The sequence below is a fragment of the Nipponia nippon genome, unplaced genomic scaffold, assembly GCF_047370975.1.
Source record: "Nipponia nippon isolate SJK-2023a ecotype South Korea unplaced genomic scaffold, ASM4737097v1 scaffold_16, whole genome shotgun sequence".
In the NCBI taxonomy this organism is placed as follows: Eukaryota; Metazoa; Chordata; class Aves; order Pelecaniformes; family Threskiornithidae; genus Nipponia; species Nipponia nippon.
The window spans coordinates 2,755,154-2,774,910 of record NW_028262332.1 but is presented as its reverse complement, the minus strand read 5'-3'; the positions used below and the strand labels follow the sequence as shown (position 1 = coordinate 2,774,910).

At 43.9% G+C, this 19,757-nt stretch overlaps 1 protein-coding gene across 6 annotated transcripts in view; it reads right to left on the bottom strand.

Annotated features, from left to right (window-relative positions):
- Positions 1–19,757, bottom strand: part of CACNA1B (calcium voltage-gated channel subunit alpha1 B) — a 300,789-nt gene that overhangs the window by 29,163 nt on the left and 251,869 nt on the right. For all 6 annotated transcript variants that reach the window (XM_087752565.1, XM_087752559.1, XM_087752560.1 and 3 more), the window contains 5 exons: positions 13,067–13,183; positions 10,369–10,434; positions 9,592–9,683; positions 7,536–7,686; positions 4,056–4,183 (listed from right to left, as the gene is read on the bottom strand). In XM_087752565.1, the coding sequence (XP_087608691.1) occupies positions 4,056–4,183; positions 7,536–7,686; positions 9,592–9,683; positions 10,369–10,434; positions 13,067–13,183 (554 nt within the window). The remainder of the gene's footprint in view (positions 1–4,055; positions 4,184–7,535; positions 7,687–9,591; positions 9,684–10,368; positions 10,435–13,066; positions 13,184–19,757) is intronic.

The window sequence follows — 19,757 nt, the reverse complement described above, 5'->3', positions numbered from 1 at the left end:
TCAGCTAATTTAACAGCAGGATTAGATTTCTTAATCTTTTGTAAGTAACCAAATCATGTACCAAAAGAGCTGTACTGAACTTCAAAATGACTTCTAAAGAAAAATGAGATGATTTGGCTTCACTATGTTTATTTTGGTACGTTATATAAAGAAGGCTGGAATATTTTGGAATACCTCCTTCAATATTACTGTTTTTTTGGATGTGAAAAATTAAGGTCTATTCAAAACCTTCACAATCAACTCAAAACTATTAATTCAGAAACTGATCAAATGGAACTGTGCAAGTCTTGGCGGCAGGCCTAATCGTGGTTATAAAAAGTATATTGGTTTAACTGAGTCAAGAAGTTTACTGAAATTTTAGAATGGTTTTGTAAAATCAGTGTGTAGAAAATACATATAAACAGTTCCCTGAGCTCTCTGAGAGTCCATGGAAGGCTTGCAAACCAGCAGATGTATTGCATCGGAAGGTCATGGCAGCAAATTATGACTAATTATGACAAACTGGGTATTCTTTCCCAGGTTGTTTAAATCTATTTGAGTTTTATTTATTTTCATCAGCATGCCTTTATCTCAGATAGCTAAGGAAAAGCTCTCCCTTGGGAGCACCTGCACCTCCTCCCAACTGCTGAAGGAGTTGCCCAGTAGAATTCCCTTTGGCTCTTGGGAGTGAGATGGCAAGACTAACATTTCCAGAATCTCTAAGGGGTATGCAGTGGGAAGGGGGGTTTAAGAGAGATAAAGCGCTCACTTTATATATCTTGAACAAATAAAAGCTTATAGAAATCCAGTTTTCTTTTCTTTCCTAGTTCATCCTTAAATTCAGTATTTTCACTCCTTTCCTCATTAAATCCCAGCCCAAACCACTGTGTGCACCCTATTTCTCTCACTCTCTCTTTCTCTGTGAGCCCGAGGCTTCTGCCACCCCTAAATCCAACAGTTTCCCCATACTTACCCTTACTGAGTGCGACACACATCTAGAACAACGGCTGCTAGCTACTTTTTTTCCTTCCTTTTGAATGCTTTTTTTCCCCAGAAAACTTTACAGAAAGTTAGATTTTACAACAAAAACAAAGGTGATATTGGAAATAGTATGTAAATACACACACATTAAGCCTATGTTTAAGTTATTATCTATATAACAAAAATATAACAACGCTTGTACTTTTTACCCATGCAGCATCTTTCATCAAGGGTCTCAAGCTACAGAAAGTGGACAAACAGTGTAATTCCTTTTTCCTTGGGACAATCAAAGAATGGACCTTGAGAGAGGCAATCAGTTAGTGACAGATGGAAGCAGGAACCAGCTCACCTGCATCTAAGCATAAGATAACGCTGCCTGGGAGTCTTCTTTCTTGCAGATTATGCTATGGTGATTATTTACTATTCCCCTACACATGTCTATACTGGGAGCTGAAATGCTAAAAGGAGATGGTTGACATGGAAAAAAAAATTGGATCAACATTTTCTTTCAATGAGTTTGACCAACTAGTGGAACAAACAGCTGAATAAAAAATGGGTCCTCTAAAAGCCCCGTGTCTTCAGGTCAAAACGGGGTGTACTGCTGGGAGCCATACCTTAAAAGACAAGTTATTAAGCTCAGTCCATGGATAGCTATTGTGAGATACCATGTCCAGAGCTTCACAAGAAGTTCAGCTCAAATGACCAAAAGATCTGTTCTGGCCTTAAACTGTGAATGGATTTCAGATTACTTTTAAATTGCAGAAATGTTAGTCCCATTTATGAAAACATAAGTGATTTCAGTGGAACTATTCACACACAGAAAGTCCAGAACAAGTACATGTTTTAGGATCAAGCCTCAAGCATCATGTCTTGGCTGTCCTATGATTCGCATTTCTGCCCCTGGTCACTCTGCCAACATCAATAGCTTCACACCAGAGCAAAACGGGAACAAGGTTAGAGAAAAACAGAATTAGGATTTTAATATATGACATACAGTGTATTAACAGCTCTAGAAGTGAAAAGGTTTGGCCTCTGAGTGACTCATGAAATGTAACCTCTGCGCTCAGAGTTAATAGAGCGAGCAAATCTTTCTGTAAACTTAATGCTTGTGCCTCTTATGGGTGGAAAGTTCCTGAACACATAAACATGAAAAAAGCACATTGACACTAATTTTTTCCCTTGCAGGTGTGTTACTCCTCCCACGGATGCTAATCAGAACCAAGACTATTTTTTAAGGAGAGAACGGGCACTCCCAAGTTTTCAGTCTCATTGAAATTTTCTAGTGCTAAGAGATAGAACTGCATTTGAAAAAGGAAAAAAAGCTATTTACTGCCTGCCAAATACCCACAAAGGACTTGTCTGTCTTACAGAGCACGTGATAATGAAAATCTCCTTGGAGATTACAAGCTGCTAGTATGTGTGCAGTATATATGCAGGCTCATAGTATGGATGGCTTTGAGCTAGTCAAAATCACACACAGTTCAGAGAAATGCAGTAATTTTGGAATAAGTTTACATTTAAAGTTAGCCTAAATCAATTTAACTGAGATTTTAAAGCAGTTTAATTGCATCCTAGCAGGGAGTTTGAGATGCTGATTATACAAACACTTTCTGCATCTGTCTCTACTGAAGGGAAACAAAAAAGAGTGGAAAGATTGGAGAAGCTGGAGGCAGCTTCATTACAAATACAGAGGAGATTTATTGCAGAGTAACTCATGGGGAGGAAAATGGATACAAAATTAGTAGAGCTTTAAATAAAAAAAAAGTCTCCCAACAGGCAAAATCCCAAGCTGCAGAATATCAATGAAATTACCGTGACCTGTATCCCAGAGCATCTAGAAATGAAAATAACACAGTCACCAGGACTGTTACGCAGTAGCTTTCTCTGGGCAATGGAGAAAAGCAATACATTAAAGTCAGTCTTGCTCTAGAAGTGATCACTGGTCAGAGCCATTCCCTTATTTTAAAAAAATTCGTAAAATGCTTCAGCAGTGGCTCTTGGGTCTGCCCAGGTGTGCAGCTTTCCCTGCAAGTGTATTTGAATAAGAAAAACAAAGAGAGAAAACCAAACACCTCACCACCTGGCTGTGAGAAAACCATTTCCTCCTTTAACACACTCCTATATTGGGAACATTTTATCAGAGGCTTGCTGAGAACTGAAATGCTTCCAAAGATATTCCAATGCATTTTCTTCTTATTATTTCGCACATCTTATGTTTCAACTGCAAGTCCAAAAGCTAAAATACTGTTTAGAAGAACAAAATTCCCTTCCACAATGTGATGTCATTAGAAGGAGGCTTCCAAGATCAAAACACTGGGTTTGATGAGAAATGTCTGTTTAAAAATCACGTTTTCAGCAAACCACCCTTACGCTGAGCAACATCATGTCACTCCCTGCTGCCTCACAGGTGGGTGAAGGCAAACGATGAAGGCTGAGCCTGTAGCACTTGACTCGGATGTAAAGCAGTGGGGTACATCATCTCCTTTCAAGGGAGACATAGCACCTTGAAAACTTGTTGGTTTGTGGGGTGTTTTGTTTTTTTTTTTTCTGTGGCCTCAGGTGTGCACAGGATTTGTGAAACCATTAAGGTGGTTCTCAACTAGGAGAGAAATGCTGCACAAATGAGGTATAACAAGGCCTAGCCTCTCCAGTTACCTAAAGTGCTGCCAATAGCAAGAGAGTCAGTATATTTTTATCTCCAAACTGGGATCCAGAAACCAAAGGCAATCAAAGCTCCTTTTGGAAATGCTAAACAGCTTTTCTACTTGGCCATTTAGCCAAGATCATTTGAATTTACCCTACTAATTTTTGGCTCTGTGTGTGTGGGGAGGAGAGTGTGTTTTGTTTTCTTGATTTGTTGGTTTATATCTATTTCGTGTCTATTTGAAAGAACGGCCCTTATAATGACATCAGGTTTCTTCATCTCCAGTGCACAGTGAATTGAAGTTGGAGCATTTACCACCAATGTTACCTCACGCTTTGGAGTAGTTTTCCTTCTGGAGCTGTACTCACGTTAAAACAGGCTGTTTGCATGTATAGGTATGGCATTTATACACAATGTATATCCTTTTCTCCACATATAACAGTGTACATACCAGGCAGCTGGGTCATATTCAGCCCAGACACGAACAAACTCATCCAAATGATGGGGCCCAAGGATGGAGGAGTCTCTTGTCAGGTATTCAAAATTGTCCATAATCACAGCCACAAACAGGTTTAACATCTGCAGAGAGGAAGCAATAATGCAGTTAGAAAGGAAAGGAAAGGAAAGGAAAGGAAAGGAAAGGGAAGGAAAGGGAAGGGAAGGGAAGGGAAGGGAAGGGAAGGGAAGGGAAGGGAAGGGAAGGGAAGGGAAGGGAAGGGAAGGGAAGGGAAGGGAAGGGAAGGGAAGGGAAGGGAAGGGAAGGGAAGGGAAGGGAAGGGAAGGGAAGGGAAGGGAAGGGAAGGGAAGGGAAGGGAAGGGAAGGGAAGGGAAGGGAAGGGAAGGGAAGGGAAGGGAAGGGAAGGGAAGGGAAGGGAAGGGAAGGGAAGGGAAGGGAAGGGAAGGGAAGGAAAGGAAAGGAAAGGAAAGGAAAGGAAAGGAAAGGAAAGGAAAGGAAAGGAAAGGAAAGGAAAGGAAAGGAAAAGAAAGGAAAGGAAAGAAAAGGAAAGGAAAGGAAAGGAAAGGAAAGGAAAGGAAAGGAAAGGAAAGGAAAAAAAGAAAAGATGGAAGGGGAGCAGATATGATTCCCTTAGCAGGGTGTGTGGTTTCTACAAGAAGCAGCTGCACCCTGGAGAATAAACTCTACAAACTCAGGCCTCGGTCCCTGGGGATGCTGCTGCCTCCTCCTCCTCCCCTGCATGCTGCAAGCCACTTCCAGCTCTGCAGTACGCGTCAGGTTCGCCACGGCTTTTGACCATGGGCAGTTTGGCCACGTCCCCATCACTGGTGATGCCCTACAGCATGACCCATCCCAGAGCCCGACCGGCTCAGCACCTCTCCCTTGCCCTTTCTTCACCCTGTGCCAGCACAGACCAGCACACAGGCTGCAGCGGCTGCTTCACTAACTGGGTGATGTGAACTCTTCCAGCACTTTCATATCAAGGCACATCAAGACAAGAACAGCTAGAAGAAACACCATTCTTCAGCCTGAATGTCCTATTTTAGACTCATAATGATTCAAACCTTCAAAGATCTTCAGAAAAACAAGGGGCAGCATACAAAAAAGACTCCTGTCCCTAATGGCCGCTGCCTAACACGGACCCCAGCAAACGCTTCTGGCATATAAAGATTCTCCTCTTATTAAAGTCAATGGAAGAGTCATGAGGATTTCAACGGGAAAAGATCAAGCTGCAGCCAGCAGAATGGAAGGGCAGGTGGGAATGGATGTTCCTGTGCTAGATAAAGACCTGACTGGCACAAGGCCCCTTTCTACCTTCCTTGTGTCTTTTGTAGGAAGGCTGAGCTGCTGCCGTGAGTGCTGCTCCTCTGCACCATGCTGAGCAAGGAGGGCTGTAGTGAAGCAGCCCGTGAGCTCTCGCGCAGGGATGAGCAAAATTAAACTGAATATGGATGTCCCCAGCTTGTCTGCTGGTTGTTAAAAGAAAAATCAGGCAGTGGAGTTTGGGGTTTGTGCAGTTTTAAAGAATTCATACTCTTGTGTGATCTGGAAGGAGGAAGGGGTCTTGGCTCTCACTGGAGCACACGATCCACCAGTACAGATAAGCAGAGTCCATAACGAATCACCATGTCATCACGAAATGCCAATCAGGAACTTCCAAACCTGTAGTCCACAGTAACCCCAGAGCATCGAGAGACAGCAAAACTTTTGAGAGTTTTCACCTTGATCGCCAGCCCCCTTCTCCCAGCTCCAGCCATGGCTAAGTACAGTTTTCCCTTGCTTGCATACAATTGTTTCTAAAGTTCCTGTATATTTTTTAAATTTCAATTTATGTTTTTCAACAGTGTAAATTACAGGAGGAAAATTATGTCAGGCTGGACATCCATAAAGAGCCAGAAACAACATTTAAAAACAAATACATTTGATCCAACTCCCCTCCAGTCTACGGTGTAACAACATCGAACAAACCATAAAAACGTGCCCTCCTGGCAAGGCTGTGGCTCTGTAATGCTTTAATCACTTGTGGGGAACCACATTTCATTGCAATGCAGCGCTGAATGCATTTTAAGAAATGAGTTACAGCCCTGTCCTGCAGCAGTCCAGCTGCTTGGCTTTCCACTGCCTATTTTTGGAGCCTGCCCTCCCTGCCTTTGCTCTTTGCAAGGGCTCTCCCCTCTCCCTGCCAGCAAGCCCAGGGTGTGGTTTCACAGGGTTTTCTGGGAGCGCTGACTCAGGGACAAAGCTCACACAAAGCTGTATTTTGCACAGATGTGCTCCAGCCTCCAATTCTGCTACTACGTTTCCAGTGGGATGGCTCATATGAGCCGGGGGGAGTGAGTCTGGAGGGGTGTTGCTTGGGTTTTTTTAAAGAAAAAGCTTTAGGAGCAATAATGCACTTGAAAATAACAATGAGAACGTCTGATGTTAGGTTAGGGATTTGTACAAGGAAAAAATTTGACTTTAAAATACAGAGTGCTGAAGGAATCAGTAAATGGAGCATTAACTTTGTATAAGCATTCAGGGCTCCACATTTTTTAATATATGCAGAAGAAATAAACCACGAGATGTCAAAGGGGCAACAGCAGCCGGACAAAGGATCTCAGTAGCGGCCACTGAAGTTGGTCTATCTATACCCAGCATTAAACTGCCACGTGTACCTCTTTTTCCTGGTTAAAGGTTTCTGATGATAGCAGGGATTAGCTGCACAAAGCATCAAATCTTATATTTTAAAGCAAACCCATGGAACTGACTGTAGGCTTGATACGTTCCTTTTTGGTACATTTCAGAGCGGTGACTTTCATCTCTTCCTGCTTGAAGTTTAATTGGGTCTCTGTCCCTGGTTTTCCATTCGTCTGTCCCAGTGGTGCAGGAAAGTGAACGAAGCCCCAAGAGCAGAGAGCTTTTTCTGCATGTAAGTGATCAGAAAGACACTGGCACCTATTAAAGCTTAGACCCAGCCCTGGGCCACGGGTACGAATCAAGTACAGCAGCTCTGTGTGCTTTCATGTCTAAAGCTTTCCATCACCATTACAGAAGAAAATGATCATTGCATTTACTTGACAAACAAAACAAAACACAAGGCATCAAATAAGTGTGATGCTCCCAGCTGCCTGCTGCAAGTACTTCTGAACCAGTGTTATCTTGGCCATTCTCACCCTGCCCTCCCCAGTCCCCTTCTTCAAAGGACCACATTACAAATCAAGACAAAACAGATTAATGCTTAATTCCAAATATTAGACCCCGCTGTGAGAAGAAAGATAAAAACCTTCCCTTTAAACTAACGACTAAATGATTTCTTTGGGGATTAAAGGGATTTTATCACCACGATGATAAATGGTTTTTAGTGAAAGCCGTCTTGTAATGTTGTATAAATCATAATTAGGGAGAGGGATGAAGCAAGGGAGTGGGGAGGGAAGGGCTGGGGCGGGGAACCACACCAGCACCTCCACTTTGGGAGAGATCAGACCAACTTACCAGGAAGGAGCACAGGAAGATGAACGACACGAAGTAGAAATAAGCAAAATCACTGCCACATTCGTTTTTGGTGAGGCCGGAGAGTGGGTCGCAGGCTCTGTTACTCAGGCATGACAGCATGATCTCATGCCAGGCTTCCCCTGTGGCGCTCCTGCAGACAGGGAGGGCAGAGGGTGAGCTTGTCCAGCCTCCTCCGCATTACAGACCCGGAGGGGCATCCACCTTGCGGTATTACTGCACCCAATTAACTAAATTAATTAGGTGGAAGGTTGTGTCCAAGTGGAGAGACTATATTTACATTAGGAATTTGAACTACCAGCCTGCTGACATGAAAAAGAAAGGAAAAAGAACATTTTCCTCTGTAACAGGGGGGTAAAAGAAACCAAACAGGCTCAGGTACGCTAAGCTTTATTGGTTTGATGGAGAATAAAACCAGATTGATTTAAACATGTCCAGTGCAAAGTACAAATGTAAGTAAAGAGAGTTTAGATTGTTCCCTTTTGAAGCAGCTAACATTTCTGTCCCGGTGCTGGCTGTAAATCCAATGGAGATGATAGGAAATGAAACCAGGCTTCTCCACCTGAATCTGTTATTTCCTTTATCAGGCAGATACAGAAATACCAGGATGGTCTGGTTGGTCATAGTGACTTGGGTCCCTTTTTCATGACAGTCTCCTAGGTTTTCTTCATCATTTCCCTCCTTGCCCTCTAACTTCTACTTCTACTATAGGGAGAAAAATAGCCAAAAAGAAAAACTTTGGAGTCCCAGAGGGTCTGTCCTCAAAATAAACCACCCGCTGCAACGTGCATGCATAGATCGGAAGCTGGGGGATTCCCATGTTCGCTTACCCTGACTTTCTACATAACCTCAGATTTTCCCTCTGTAATTTCTGCAGTACACTCAGAGGTGCTTTTAGGGGCATCCCTCCACAAAGCCACAAACAGCCCATCTTGTTGCAGTGTTTTTCACAGCCATGCTAATTTGTACACAGAGCCAGCTCACAAGCCTTCCTCCTGGTCTTTGAGAAAACCTGATGCTAAACGTAAACTGAAATAGCTTCAAGGCTACTCTGAATTATACAGCAGATTCCCCCACGGGTGGCATTGAGTCCTGAAGCCCCATTCCCTTGTGCCAAACCCCGCTCCCCCATCGCAGTCCTGCTGCCTCTGTCCCCTCTGTCCCACTGCGGCTGCTGCATGGGTCTGGAAAGGGACCAAGAGGTCTGGACATGAGACTAAATAATTATCCCGTTTTATTAAAATTCAGAGTATTGAGTTGAGTGATTATCCTGAGCTAGAGAGGACTAATTTCATTTCCGTCTGGCTTCACAGAAACTATGCAAATCAAATCCCAGGCAAGATATCCAGTTACAAGTGCGGCATAATCCGCAGAACCGAGCCTCACCACGGCTGGCAGGCACTTGTGGGGCCAGAGCAGTTATTAACCGCTGTGTCTCCACACCACACAGCACACATCCAGATAAGTGAAATCTTCCCCAAGCTGCCCCGATTTGGAGCAGGGCCTGCACTTCATTTTTGCTGGGTCTGAAAATGAAAATCTGTCATTTCATTGATTTTTTTTTTTTCATTTGAAAATGCTTTGTTGCCAGGCAGAATGAACCCAGATGGAAACGCTTTCACGCTGAAGAAGTGGCATTGACGTATGAAGCGCTAACTTGTTGGTAATGCAGAAATGACCAATTAAAGGAATTCTCACTTTAAAAAAAAAATAGTAAGCTTCATGACAGGAACCACATCGATCAGTTAAACCAGGGGGTTTATGTCTTATATTAAGCTTCTGCCTGAGTTGACGTGGAGTGCCACAGCTCTGGGTGTTACTTTGTGGAGATGCTGGTGTGTTGAATCAGATCTATCATATTCGGAGATGTGCCAGGCCAACCCTTAATGCCGAGGACGAGGAAACAGGAACGGATGCTTTACTCCAAATACCTTCCTTAGGGGATGCCTGAATCTCAGCAGCTAAACTGGCATATGGGAAAACAAGGATTTATTTATTGCTCGCATGCAAGTCTTATGGTATTTTATACTCTACTTACCTGAACAGAAGCATCAGGGCTTGGAGGAAGGTTCGGAAGTTATTGTGCCGATTAATGGAGGTTTCATCATCTAGTGCAATGTTTCCAAATACCTGCCACAGGAAACAAAAGCAATTCAGGCCAAACGCATCCTTGCGTGGACGTTGTCAGTAAAGGTAGATCAAGTGGAGTTGGGAGAAAAGGCAGGAAAAGAATTTGTCCTGGTTCAAGTGATCTCAAAAGCTAGAATAATTTCTGTGCTGAAGAGGGAGATAAATGTGTTGTGGTGACCAAATAGGGGAAAAAAAATCAGTTTAATATGCTTCATCTTCACACAGACCCTTTCCAACACCACAGTTCAGCTGCATCCCAAGGCCAAGAAAACTGTCTCATTTATTTTCAGAAAGGTGCAGTGCCTGAGCTGCTCCCTGCTCTCAGCCTCTTGACATGCCTGCACCCAGAGGAAGGGACGTGCCCTGCCCGCAGAGACACGGCTGCCCACCACCACCTCCAAAGATGCTGTGCTGCAGGCTTGTCATCCGCAGCCAGTTTGCCTGCCCATGCTCTCCCTTTGTACACCCAGAAATATCCATACATCCAGGGCCACGTTCAACACAAGACCTGGCAATAAGGGTAGAAAAAGTGGCCTTTTTGTACTTCTGATTTACCTGACACTGGACTCTTGCCTCATCCTGAGCCAGGTATTGATCCTGCTGTGCAGGCAATAACACATTTGCACCCTCAACCAGCAGGACAAAACCAGGCTACTTACAGTCAGTATTAAAGCTAAAATTTTACCTGCATGCCAATAATGGCATAGATGAAGAAGAGCATTGCAATGAGGAGACACACATAAGGCAAGGCCTGTGGAAAAGGAGAAGGCAGTATTAATGACAGCAAATGCATATGTCAGCCTGTAGCATTTAATTCCTGGGCAGCACTGTGTTTTGTAGCATTTGTCCTTCAAATGAAGGAACTGGGAAGAGAATATGAACAATTCTGGCAGCTTTCAGAAGACAAACCCCTGGAGCCAGGTATTCATCGATCACAAAACAGTCTAGGCTTTCCAAGAGCTCTCTATACATCCTTGCAAGCAGATAAGCAGTAAGCAGGGAAAACACAATAAGATGATCTGCAACAAGCACTGGAGCTACCAGAAAACACTGGTACTTTCTATGCATAATTGTATGAATGTTAATTTTTAATGACCTTGCTGTAAATTTAGTACGAGAAAAAATATACGTCCAAGAAAGAAGTTCCTGCTCTGAAACAGGCACAGACTGTGATCTCAGGAGGACAAAAAGATTCTGAGTTTTAGCAAGAAATCAGCGAAGGCTGCAATGTAATTATGTCACCCAAGCTGAGAGTAATAGCTACTTTCCACTCAGGCTGAATGAACGGGGAATTAATGTCTCTTAATTAGTAACAGCTGAAAAAATGAGAAGTCTTGCCCTAGGGCTAGACCATGTGATACTTGGGAAAGGAGAGGGGTTATGCAGCCCATGGGGAGCCCAGTAGGAAACATGGGGCAAAGGGCTGATGTGGTTTCTGCTGGGCACCTTTGCACAAGGGACAAGGACCGAGAGCTCAGGGATGGGGGAAAGGTGGCCAAGCAGCTCCCCACGCAGCCCGGGAACCATCCCAGCTCTGCTTCAGGGGCAGCACTCTGCACACACACTTTGGAAAGGTTAGAGATGATACTGAAAAGGGCCTTGGCTGAGCCCCTCTCCCAAGATCCAGCCAAGACTACCCAGTCCAAGGACACTCTCCTGAGTGGAAACATCTTACACCTGCAGACCCCACGTCTCAACCTCTGGTAGAGGCTCTCCTGGCTGCAGGATTCCTCATGAGTTACAAGGTGAGAGCAGCACCAACACCACATGCATCCACCCTCAAGGAAAACATGACCTAACAAATCTAAGGCACTGCAACCCCACCCAAATCGCAGTCCCTTTCCATTAGCTGCTTGATAGTTGGGTAAAAACGTAACACAGAAGTTGAATGCAAGAGCACCAGCTGCCTGTCTGGTGTCTCCCAAAGGGACGTACAGTGTAATACAACACTCACTCCCACCCCTGGCCATAGGATAACAACACAGATGCCTGCCTTCTCCAGGTTGCTTGTAGAAAGAAGCAATCGCTATGTTCCCATCTCCACCCTCCAAAAAGGTTTTGCCTCTATAGTCTAAAAGGTCTAATAGAAACTTAGCTCTTGACCAGCTCTGGTGCAGAGCAGTAGCCGTGTTCACACTCTGCTGAAACCAGTTCTCCATCCCAGTTCTCTTGCAGCTGGCACAGTGCTGGCCAGCACTCCCAGCCTGGCGTGGGCTGAGCCACCTAGCATCTCTCTCCAACCACAGGAGAGAAATACCTTTCTTCTCTTAAAAAGTATTTTCCATTTTTGGAGAGAGCACATTCCTCGCCACAGTTTTATCACCTAAAATAACCTCTCTGCATCGTTTTGACTCAGACACCATGATATATTTGAAAGCACAGCTAAAGCAAAAGAAACTGGTTGCTCTACATCCCACCACACTCTGCATCGTTAAATACCAATTGCCATCATAACGCCTTCCAGAAAGCAGCATGCAAAATTCCCTGATCTTGCGCCGACCTGCAGACAAGCTCCCCTAAGCTTGCGACAGCACCCAGGACGTAAACTTATCACCCACAGACCTCAGAGCTCAGCCCAGAAGAAGGCAAGACCCTGTGCAAAGCCAGAGGTATGGTCCCCAGGCTCACCAAGCCACCCACCATGTGCACGGGCAGTGCTCAGGAGTGTGGCACCATGCCAGTGAGCAGGAGATGAAGTTTGCTGCCTGTGAGCTAGTGAACAGATCCATCTTCTTGTTGCCCTGGGCCACAACATACCAGCTGCCATGACGTGCTAAGGCTTGCTGGGAGGGAAGGGCCGTGGAAAAGGAAACCAGGGAAAGCAACTATCTCAACTTTAGAACAAAAAATCATTTTTGTAATCCTCCACGTCATAAAAACACAGCCTATGTTATACAGCTTCAGTTTATACTACCAAAATGCAATGGTTTGGGTTTTGCTTCTATCAAATTCTACCAAGACTGAAACCTGGTGAAAGCAATTTAACCTTGCACTTGCTGCAGGCAAATAGCAGGCATTAAGACACTTATTAGTCAGACTACCATTTCCTTATGCTAATACCTGAGTCTCAAGATTTTTCCATAGGGATTTTGTGGTAGTTTTCAAGGGCAACTTGAGCTTTGTGCACTTGCTGTGAGTCTGCATCAGTAGCCTTCCAGCTTTCAGACTCATCTTCCAAAATGCTTAGCACCTACAATGTTCAGGGTATGTTCAGTGCAAATCAGTTAGCATTTCTGCAGCATTAATATTCCTGTAATTGCTTTGCAGAGGTGCAGAGAGGTTGTTCCCTTGGCAAGAGGAAGACCTTTGATACTCAATGGACGATGCTACAGACGTGCCAAGCATTACCATCTCCCCACGTCTCTTCCGTGCCTAACACTCACCTTAAAAGACTGCACAAACGTCCAGAGCAAGATGCGGATAGTATAACCCTGGCGAAGGAGCTTGATAAGTCTTGCTGCCCTGAAGAGCCGCAGGAAGCTGAGGTTGATGAAGTTGTCCTGCGGAAAGTAAAGGTTTTGTGTCCTTCAGAAATTAACGCGATTAGAAACCACAGCCCGCAAAAAAGAAATTAAAATTACCAGCTTCACGATCTAAGCAGCAAATCGGCCACCAGAAAACCTTCCAAAAGAAACATTCGTCAGTGCAGATCACTCCACATGCAGCAAGTATGAGAAAATCCCTCTCCACAAGAGCCCTCCCCTCTGCTACTGGGTCAATGATAGAAAAGGAAAAGGCCCTTTCATGCTGTCCATGGAGGTCTTGTTTTCTTTGAGTAAGGCAGATTTTTCTCCGCCTAAAGACTCAGGGAGAGGTAATGGTGCCATATTATCATTTTGTAAAGAATGAGGTTGTTCTGAAGTCTTGGTCAGCTCGCTTTCTACAATGAACTGAACTTAAGCCAAGACAGTTGCAAGGGACTGCATATATAACCTCTACCGTAACAAAGAAAGGCATTGTCCAGTGAAGATTAAAACATCCTTGAAAGAATGAGGATGTTTTCTAACCTGGAGGTTTTAAATGTTTATACAACATGTGACTGGACAGGCTCATCAAGGAGAAACGGCACCAGCAAGACTGTTTGGACGATGGATCAATGGCAGCAAATCAATTGGGGAGGTTGAGTGTTCAGCAGCAGGAGGGTGCCTTAGGAACCTGCTGATTTCTTTAATTATTATTAAATGTGCCTTCACAGGTGGATCAAAGAACTGCTGGAGACAGATTCTGATTTCCATTTGTTTGGTATGATTCTCCCCACCCCGTGCCCCATTTTTTTTTCTTTTCTTCAGGGAAAAGAGGTTTCTTGCCCCAATGAGCTAATCTAGAGAGGGTTCTTTCCAAAACAAAACATGCAAAAGCCAGATCCCTCTCGCCCTCCTATTTTAAGGAGATGAAAAATATCCCCCCTTTCCGTACTGATTCCAATTCACTTATTTGTGAATCTGTGTTCACAGCCACTTATTTGACTGAGTTAGCTAAAGAGAGAAAGCATCCCACTTTAAACTATCAAGCAGTAGAGTGGAAAATATAATCATAAGGAGCTCTTGTTAATGAGGATGAGCAAAAATAGTCTTTCCTTTGTATTATTGTTTTACCAGAAGACACCCAGTCATATTGAAGTGACCCATATTTCTTGCTCATTTGGCTACAGAGCTCATGCTGAATTTGAGGGGCTTGTTGGATCTATTAATTTATTTAAATGCCAGCTCAGTTTTGGGACCATTAGCATCGCATTCCACCAATCCCATCAAAGAGTTCAAGAAATCAGTCTCAGGCATGCACTTGGTTTCTCTCATGTTAAAAACGCAAGCAGCTCAGAGTTAGGCACAGACCGTATATCAGACTCAATCCTCAAATAAAGAGAAAAGAGAAAAGCACAGGTATGTTCAATGAAAGAGCAGACAACACTGAGCTCATTCAAATCAGCAACAGAAAGCAGCTCTGGCAGGCAAAACACAAGCATGGATTCCCCTGGGTTGCTCAAGGTCGGTAAAACAAGTGCTAAAAATTCAACGCTTGTCTCTTAGCATCAGCTTCTGTTTTATTTTTCACATTGCTTTTGTTCCCTTCACAAAACACTGGCTGAACTCACCTTAGCAAGTAAGGGCTGTATAGGACCTGGGGGGCAGAGCCGAACCACGGCTGGATAACGGGGTGCTGTCAGCAATCTGGTCCTTAGTAACCTGTTCCCCCTGCGCTGGCTGCAGTGCAGGCTGATCCACCTCCAGCTGCAGGGGGTTTCAGTGCAGGGCAAAGGTTTAACCCAGAGCCCATTTTCATCACAGGAAGTTTCACCACCAGTGGGAACTGGATCAGACCTTATGTGTAATGTTCATGGCACTCAGGCATCAGGCCTGCAAGTCTGACAAATTATTACCTTCAGAACAATGCTCAAGCCAGATCTTTCCTGTGCACAAGCCTAACGCTCCTCTAAGCAGCATGTGCACAGGCAGCATCTGCAGGATCCATCTCTCTGCATATGAACCTGCCTTACCTCCCTCTTCCCACGTTACTGTAGCTTAACAGCAAGAACATTGCTTTGCTCAGACTTTTCTATAATCTCATAATCACAGCTGACATGATGTTTAACATCTGCTTTGGTCTAAGCTGACTGCAAGGTCACACTTAGCACAGGCTGTCCCTGTGCTACATGAAGCTTTATATAGGATAGTCTGTATACATACAATGTGAAACAGGGGGCTCAAAACTGTGCAGTTATGTCTATAACCCCCCACTCCCTGGGATTTTGAAGGACAAACAGCCCATAGCCTTGTTTTTTTTTTTTTGTCCCAACCCCAAACCCTTCCTGTTTGACTCATGCACTGCCGTTTCCTAAAGCACAGCAAAAGCCTCAGCTCCACGGGGAATCACTCGCAACCCAGGAAAATCCACCATCACCAGCATTTGCAGACCTTTCAAAGGACCGTTCTCTGCGCTGTTCATAGGGAGGCAAAATTACACACGCTCGTGATGGATGGAAGGGCTCCGCGTGTGTAACCCTCAGCACACCGCATAGAAAACCCGTCCTTCAAGAACTCAGCTGTCCAGGCAGGTATTAGAATTGCATGCAGTTAAAGGGGAAACTCCACATTGCAATATTTCTTGTGTATAACAGTGTTTTGGATCAATTCTCTTCCCACTTAGCTGCCTCTGTAACACATGACACACACATGATCATCCTCTGGGTTATCAAGGTCTGTCTGTCTGTCTGGGTTTTTGTTTTCTTTTCTGTTGCACAGATGCTAAAGGCTGACCGGTGCTCACAAGAGGCACCATAGCTTTTTAATTTTATAATCCACCTGAGGACTAGCAAATTATGTTTGAAAAACATTTCCTCCTAGCTTGTCACTATTTTCCTAAAAGAGGGACCTCTGGTACCAAAGGCACCCAGCCACCTGGCAAATCCTAGGGGACGTGGGCACAGCTGGGCACAGCCATCGCTTCCCACAGCAGGAGCGTGACGGAAGCTCAGCTGAGCGATACATCCCTGAAGCAAACTGCAAAGCAGGAGGGAAACAGGAGAACAGACATCATGGGTAAAGGACTGGCCCCGATTGCTGTCCTGCCACGGGCAGACTACTCTTTTACTCTTGCTTAAGGTGTTTCCCATGCTGAAAAGCAGAAAAACCATGAAAAATAGGGCATACAGCCATTGCCCAGATCTGTTCCTTGAGCATCTTCAGCAGCAGAGTGGTTTCTTCCCCAACACAAGAGCTGTGCCTGCTGTCCACAGGGATGCAGAATGAGCTCCACCAGCTCAGCAGGTTTAGCGTTTGGTTTTTTAAACCTGCAATAGAAATACAAGGTTTTTATGCCATGGACATGCTCTGCAGGAGTTAGTGAAAGAGGTTACATCATACTGCCACAAAGCAATAAACTCAGCAGAAGCTGGGCAGCTCATCCCTGCTTCTTCCTGCAGCCCAGTTGCAGAACACAACAACCCCCTGGACTTGAAAGTTCAGATTTCTGTCCTCAAAATAAAGGGCTCACACAAAGTTGCAAAGAGCTGTGGGAAAAGGAGTCTGACCAAGCCAAGAATGGGATCACTCAGGAAGCTTTGGCCGTTCTCTTCATCTGGCCTCAACAAGAATTAACCTATTCTGCTGAGGAACTACTGTAGAGGGAATGATTTTTTTTCCCATTTAAATGTCCATGGCATTGCCAGTACTGAAGAAGAGCTACTGAGTCTTGCACAGGGTCTTGGTTTCCTTTGAAGCTTGGGGAAAACCCTTGCTGGTTTTAAGAGGCTGAAGATTTTTGCCACGATTCTCTGTGTCTTGGGGAGTCTGCTATTTCAGTCGTATCATACAATGTTCTTTCATCCTGAGCCAGGAAAACTGGAAAATTATTTTATAAGTGTGTGATGCTCAGATCTCTCCTTGTGCCCTCCTACCTTTCAACTTTAGTGCTTCTGCTGTAGTCACTGTAGGCTCCCATCATCCACAGTGGAAGGAGGAGGGCAGCTCCAGAGGGCATCTTGGTGCTCCAAAGATCTAACCTGGACACCTTGGATGCCAAGTGATGGAAGGAGCCTGGACCTGCACATATGACCATAGAGACTGCAATCCTAACAAACTGCAGGATGAGCATTTAAATCTTTAACCTGCAACATGGGCAGCAAACAAGGCCAAAATTCAGCCAATTGGAGATAAGCTGATTTTTCCAGTATACTTTCATGTGCACAGCTGATGCCAGAGCACTTATCTCTGCTGCCTGCGCCAGGGGTGCACGAAGGTGAGTTGTCCAAAGATGTCCTCACAGCTCCCACACATCTGTAATGCTTCCAGCCACCACAGCACACGCAGAGGATTCCCTTCTCCGATTGCACTATGCAAACTTTCAGCTTATACATTGTCATTTTGTTCTTTGCGGTTTCCCAGCAGAAAATTCCTTCTTGTGACCCTCCATGAAGCATGGAGCTTATTTGCAGTCTATCATGAAGATTCACTCTGATTTATTTCTTAACAGCAAATGTGCAACAGAAAGTCCAGATGTTAACACAGATCTAAGACCTGTTGTCAGGTAGCCAAGCAAGTATTTTTGATCAGTTTATGGTCTCATTTGTGTTTTTAACTATAGCCAAGATAATTAAGAATGGAAGAATATATATATTTTTTAGATTGTATTCTTCTTTATTCATCCTCTTTTGCTTAATTTATGATTTTCAAAGACAGAGGCCAGTATTTCCAAAGGCATCTTTGGAATCAGGCACTAAATTCCCAGTACTTTTCAGCCCTGTTCATAACATGGCGTATACATTTCACTTGAGATGTTTGCTTTTGCATCCAGGGACTCTGTGTCCACCGTGGTGGCAAAATACTTTTATATGCTGGTATCACAAAGAGTTTTCAAAGTTGAATAAAAATCAGTCTTTCCTATGACTTTTCCTTTGATTTGAGAGAAACAAGTCTGTAATCACTTCAGTAATTTTTTTGCCTTACAATACAGTGTAAACCACAAGCTTAAAATACCTGTAAGGCAGTTCCTCTAAAACGTACTGCTTCCCTTGGCAGAAAGCTCAACACATCTCATCATAAAAGAAAACAAAACTGATTTCTGAGAACTGAATTGGGTACCACCACTTACAAAATGAAGGGTTTCCCAGCCAGCCAATCTTCTCTACTCCAGGTCATCTGGAAGCATCCTTCCCTCCTATTCTCATTCAATTTTCCACCAAAATAAAGCAAGTGTCAGTCTCCCCTTTATCATTGTCAGGTGTAACAAACAGCGGAGAACAGGCTATTGGTAACTGCATTTGCCTCACGTCACCAATTAGCCAAGGGGAAGAAGATGCAGAACAGAAGCCAGTTTTGAGGCACGCTGCAGTGAGGCTTTTTCACCAGTGCAATCGGAAATCTCATCAAAACGAATTAAATTAAAGAAAAACAAGAGAAAATAAAAGCAGAGAATTTAAATAATTGTTTAAATTCAATGAAACCAACCGTGTCCTATATGTGATGTTTTCATGGATGGATATTTGCAAGATTATTTACAAATTTATTTTTTTGAGCAGCAGGTGCACAACATACAGACGGAGACATGGTTTTCGCATTGTATGTTGATTGGATGGCGTGATTCAGCAGGTAGATAAGGAAAATAAAGAACAAAACAGGAAACAAAAGAGAAAATGAGTAATCAGGACAAGCAAAAAAGGAAACTCTGAAAATTTCACTGGAAAAAAAACTGTTGGGCTCTTGGGGGTGTTATTTTATGATAATTATATAAATAAAAAATGCTTCAAACCAAAACAGATTCTGAGATCCTAAAGGTAACACAGACAGTGCAGTAGTTATTTGCATTTCATTTTGTAATGCAAATTGGGAGACAATTCACAAACATCTCTCAGTATGTTTTTTATATTTCCAGGCATAGAAATAGATGTCAGTTTGCCATACACCCATTTGGCCTCCTGAGGCCGGCCATGTCCGCAAGGACACCTTCTCCTTAATGCCACCTATTTTACTCTTTTACTTCCATTACTGTGAGGGTAAAAAAACTGACATATGTGCTTTTGCCTAAGGAAATAGAAAAATATATATATTCCACTGCATTCACAAAGTAAATTACATATGATGTGACTACAAAATTAAAATAAAGCAATTAATCAACACATTTCTTTTCCTTTTATCTTTACTTTTCAGTGGGTTAAAAATACCAATGAAGCAAGGCTGGTGGAAGCTAGTCTCTCAATATGAGACTGCCCAGGTGAGCAGGTTTATTTACCTTGGAGAACACTTATAGCTGGAAAACAGTCATGGAGAAAAGCGGTGCTCCTGCAACTATTTGTGAGCCTGATCTCAAAGTCATACCCAGAAAGCATCCCCTCTCCGCAAGCAGCTGGAGGGCTTCACGGGTGGCTGTTACGGGGACAGATGCAGACTGATAGTCAAGTTCACATTGTGGCTGTCACCTGGGCTTCTCAGCCTGAGAAACCCTCCTGTGTGAATGGGTAATAACAGGGCTGAACGCAGAGAGAGGGACTAACGAGGGCTGCCCATCAGCTGAGGAGAGCCTGGAGCTGAGGAAGGCAAATGGAGAGGAGAGCATCCTCCTTTGGGGACACAGCTCTGAGCC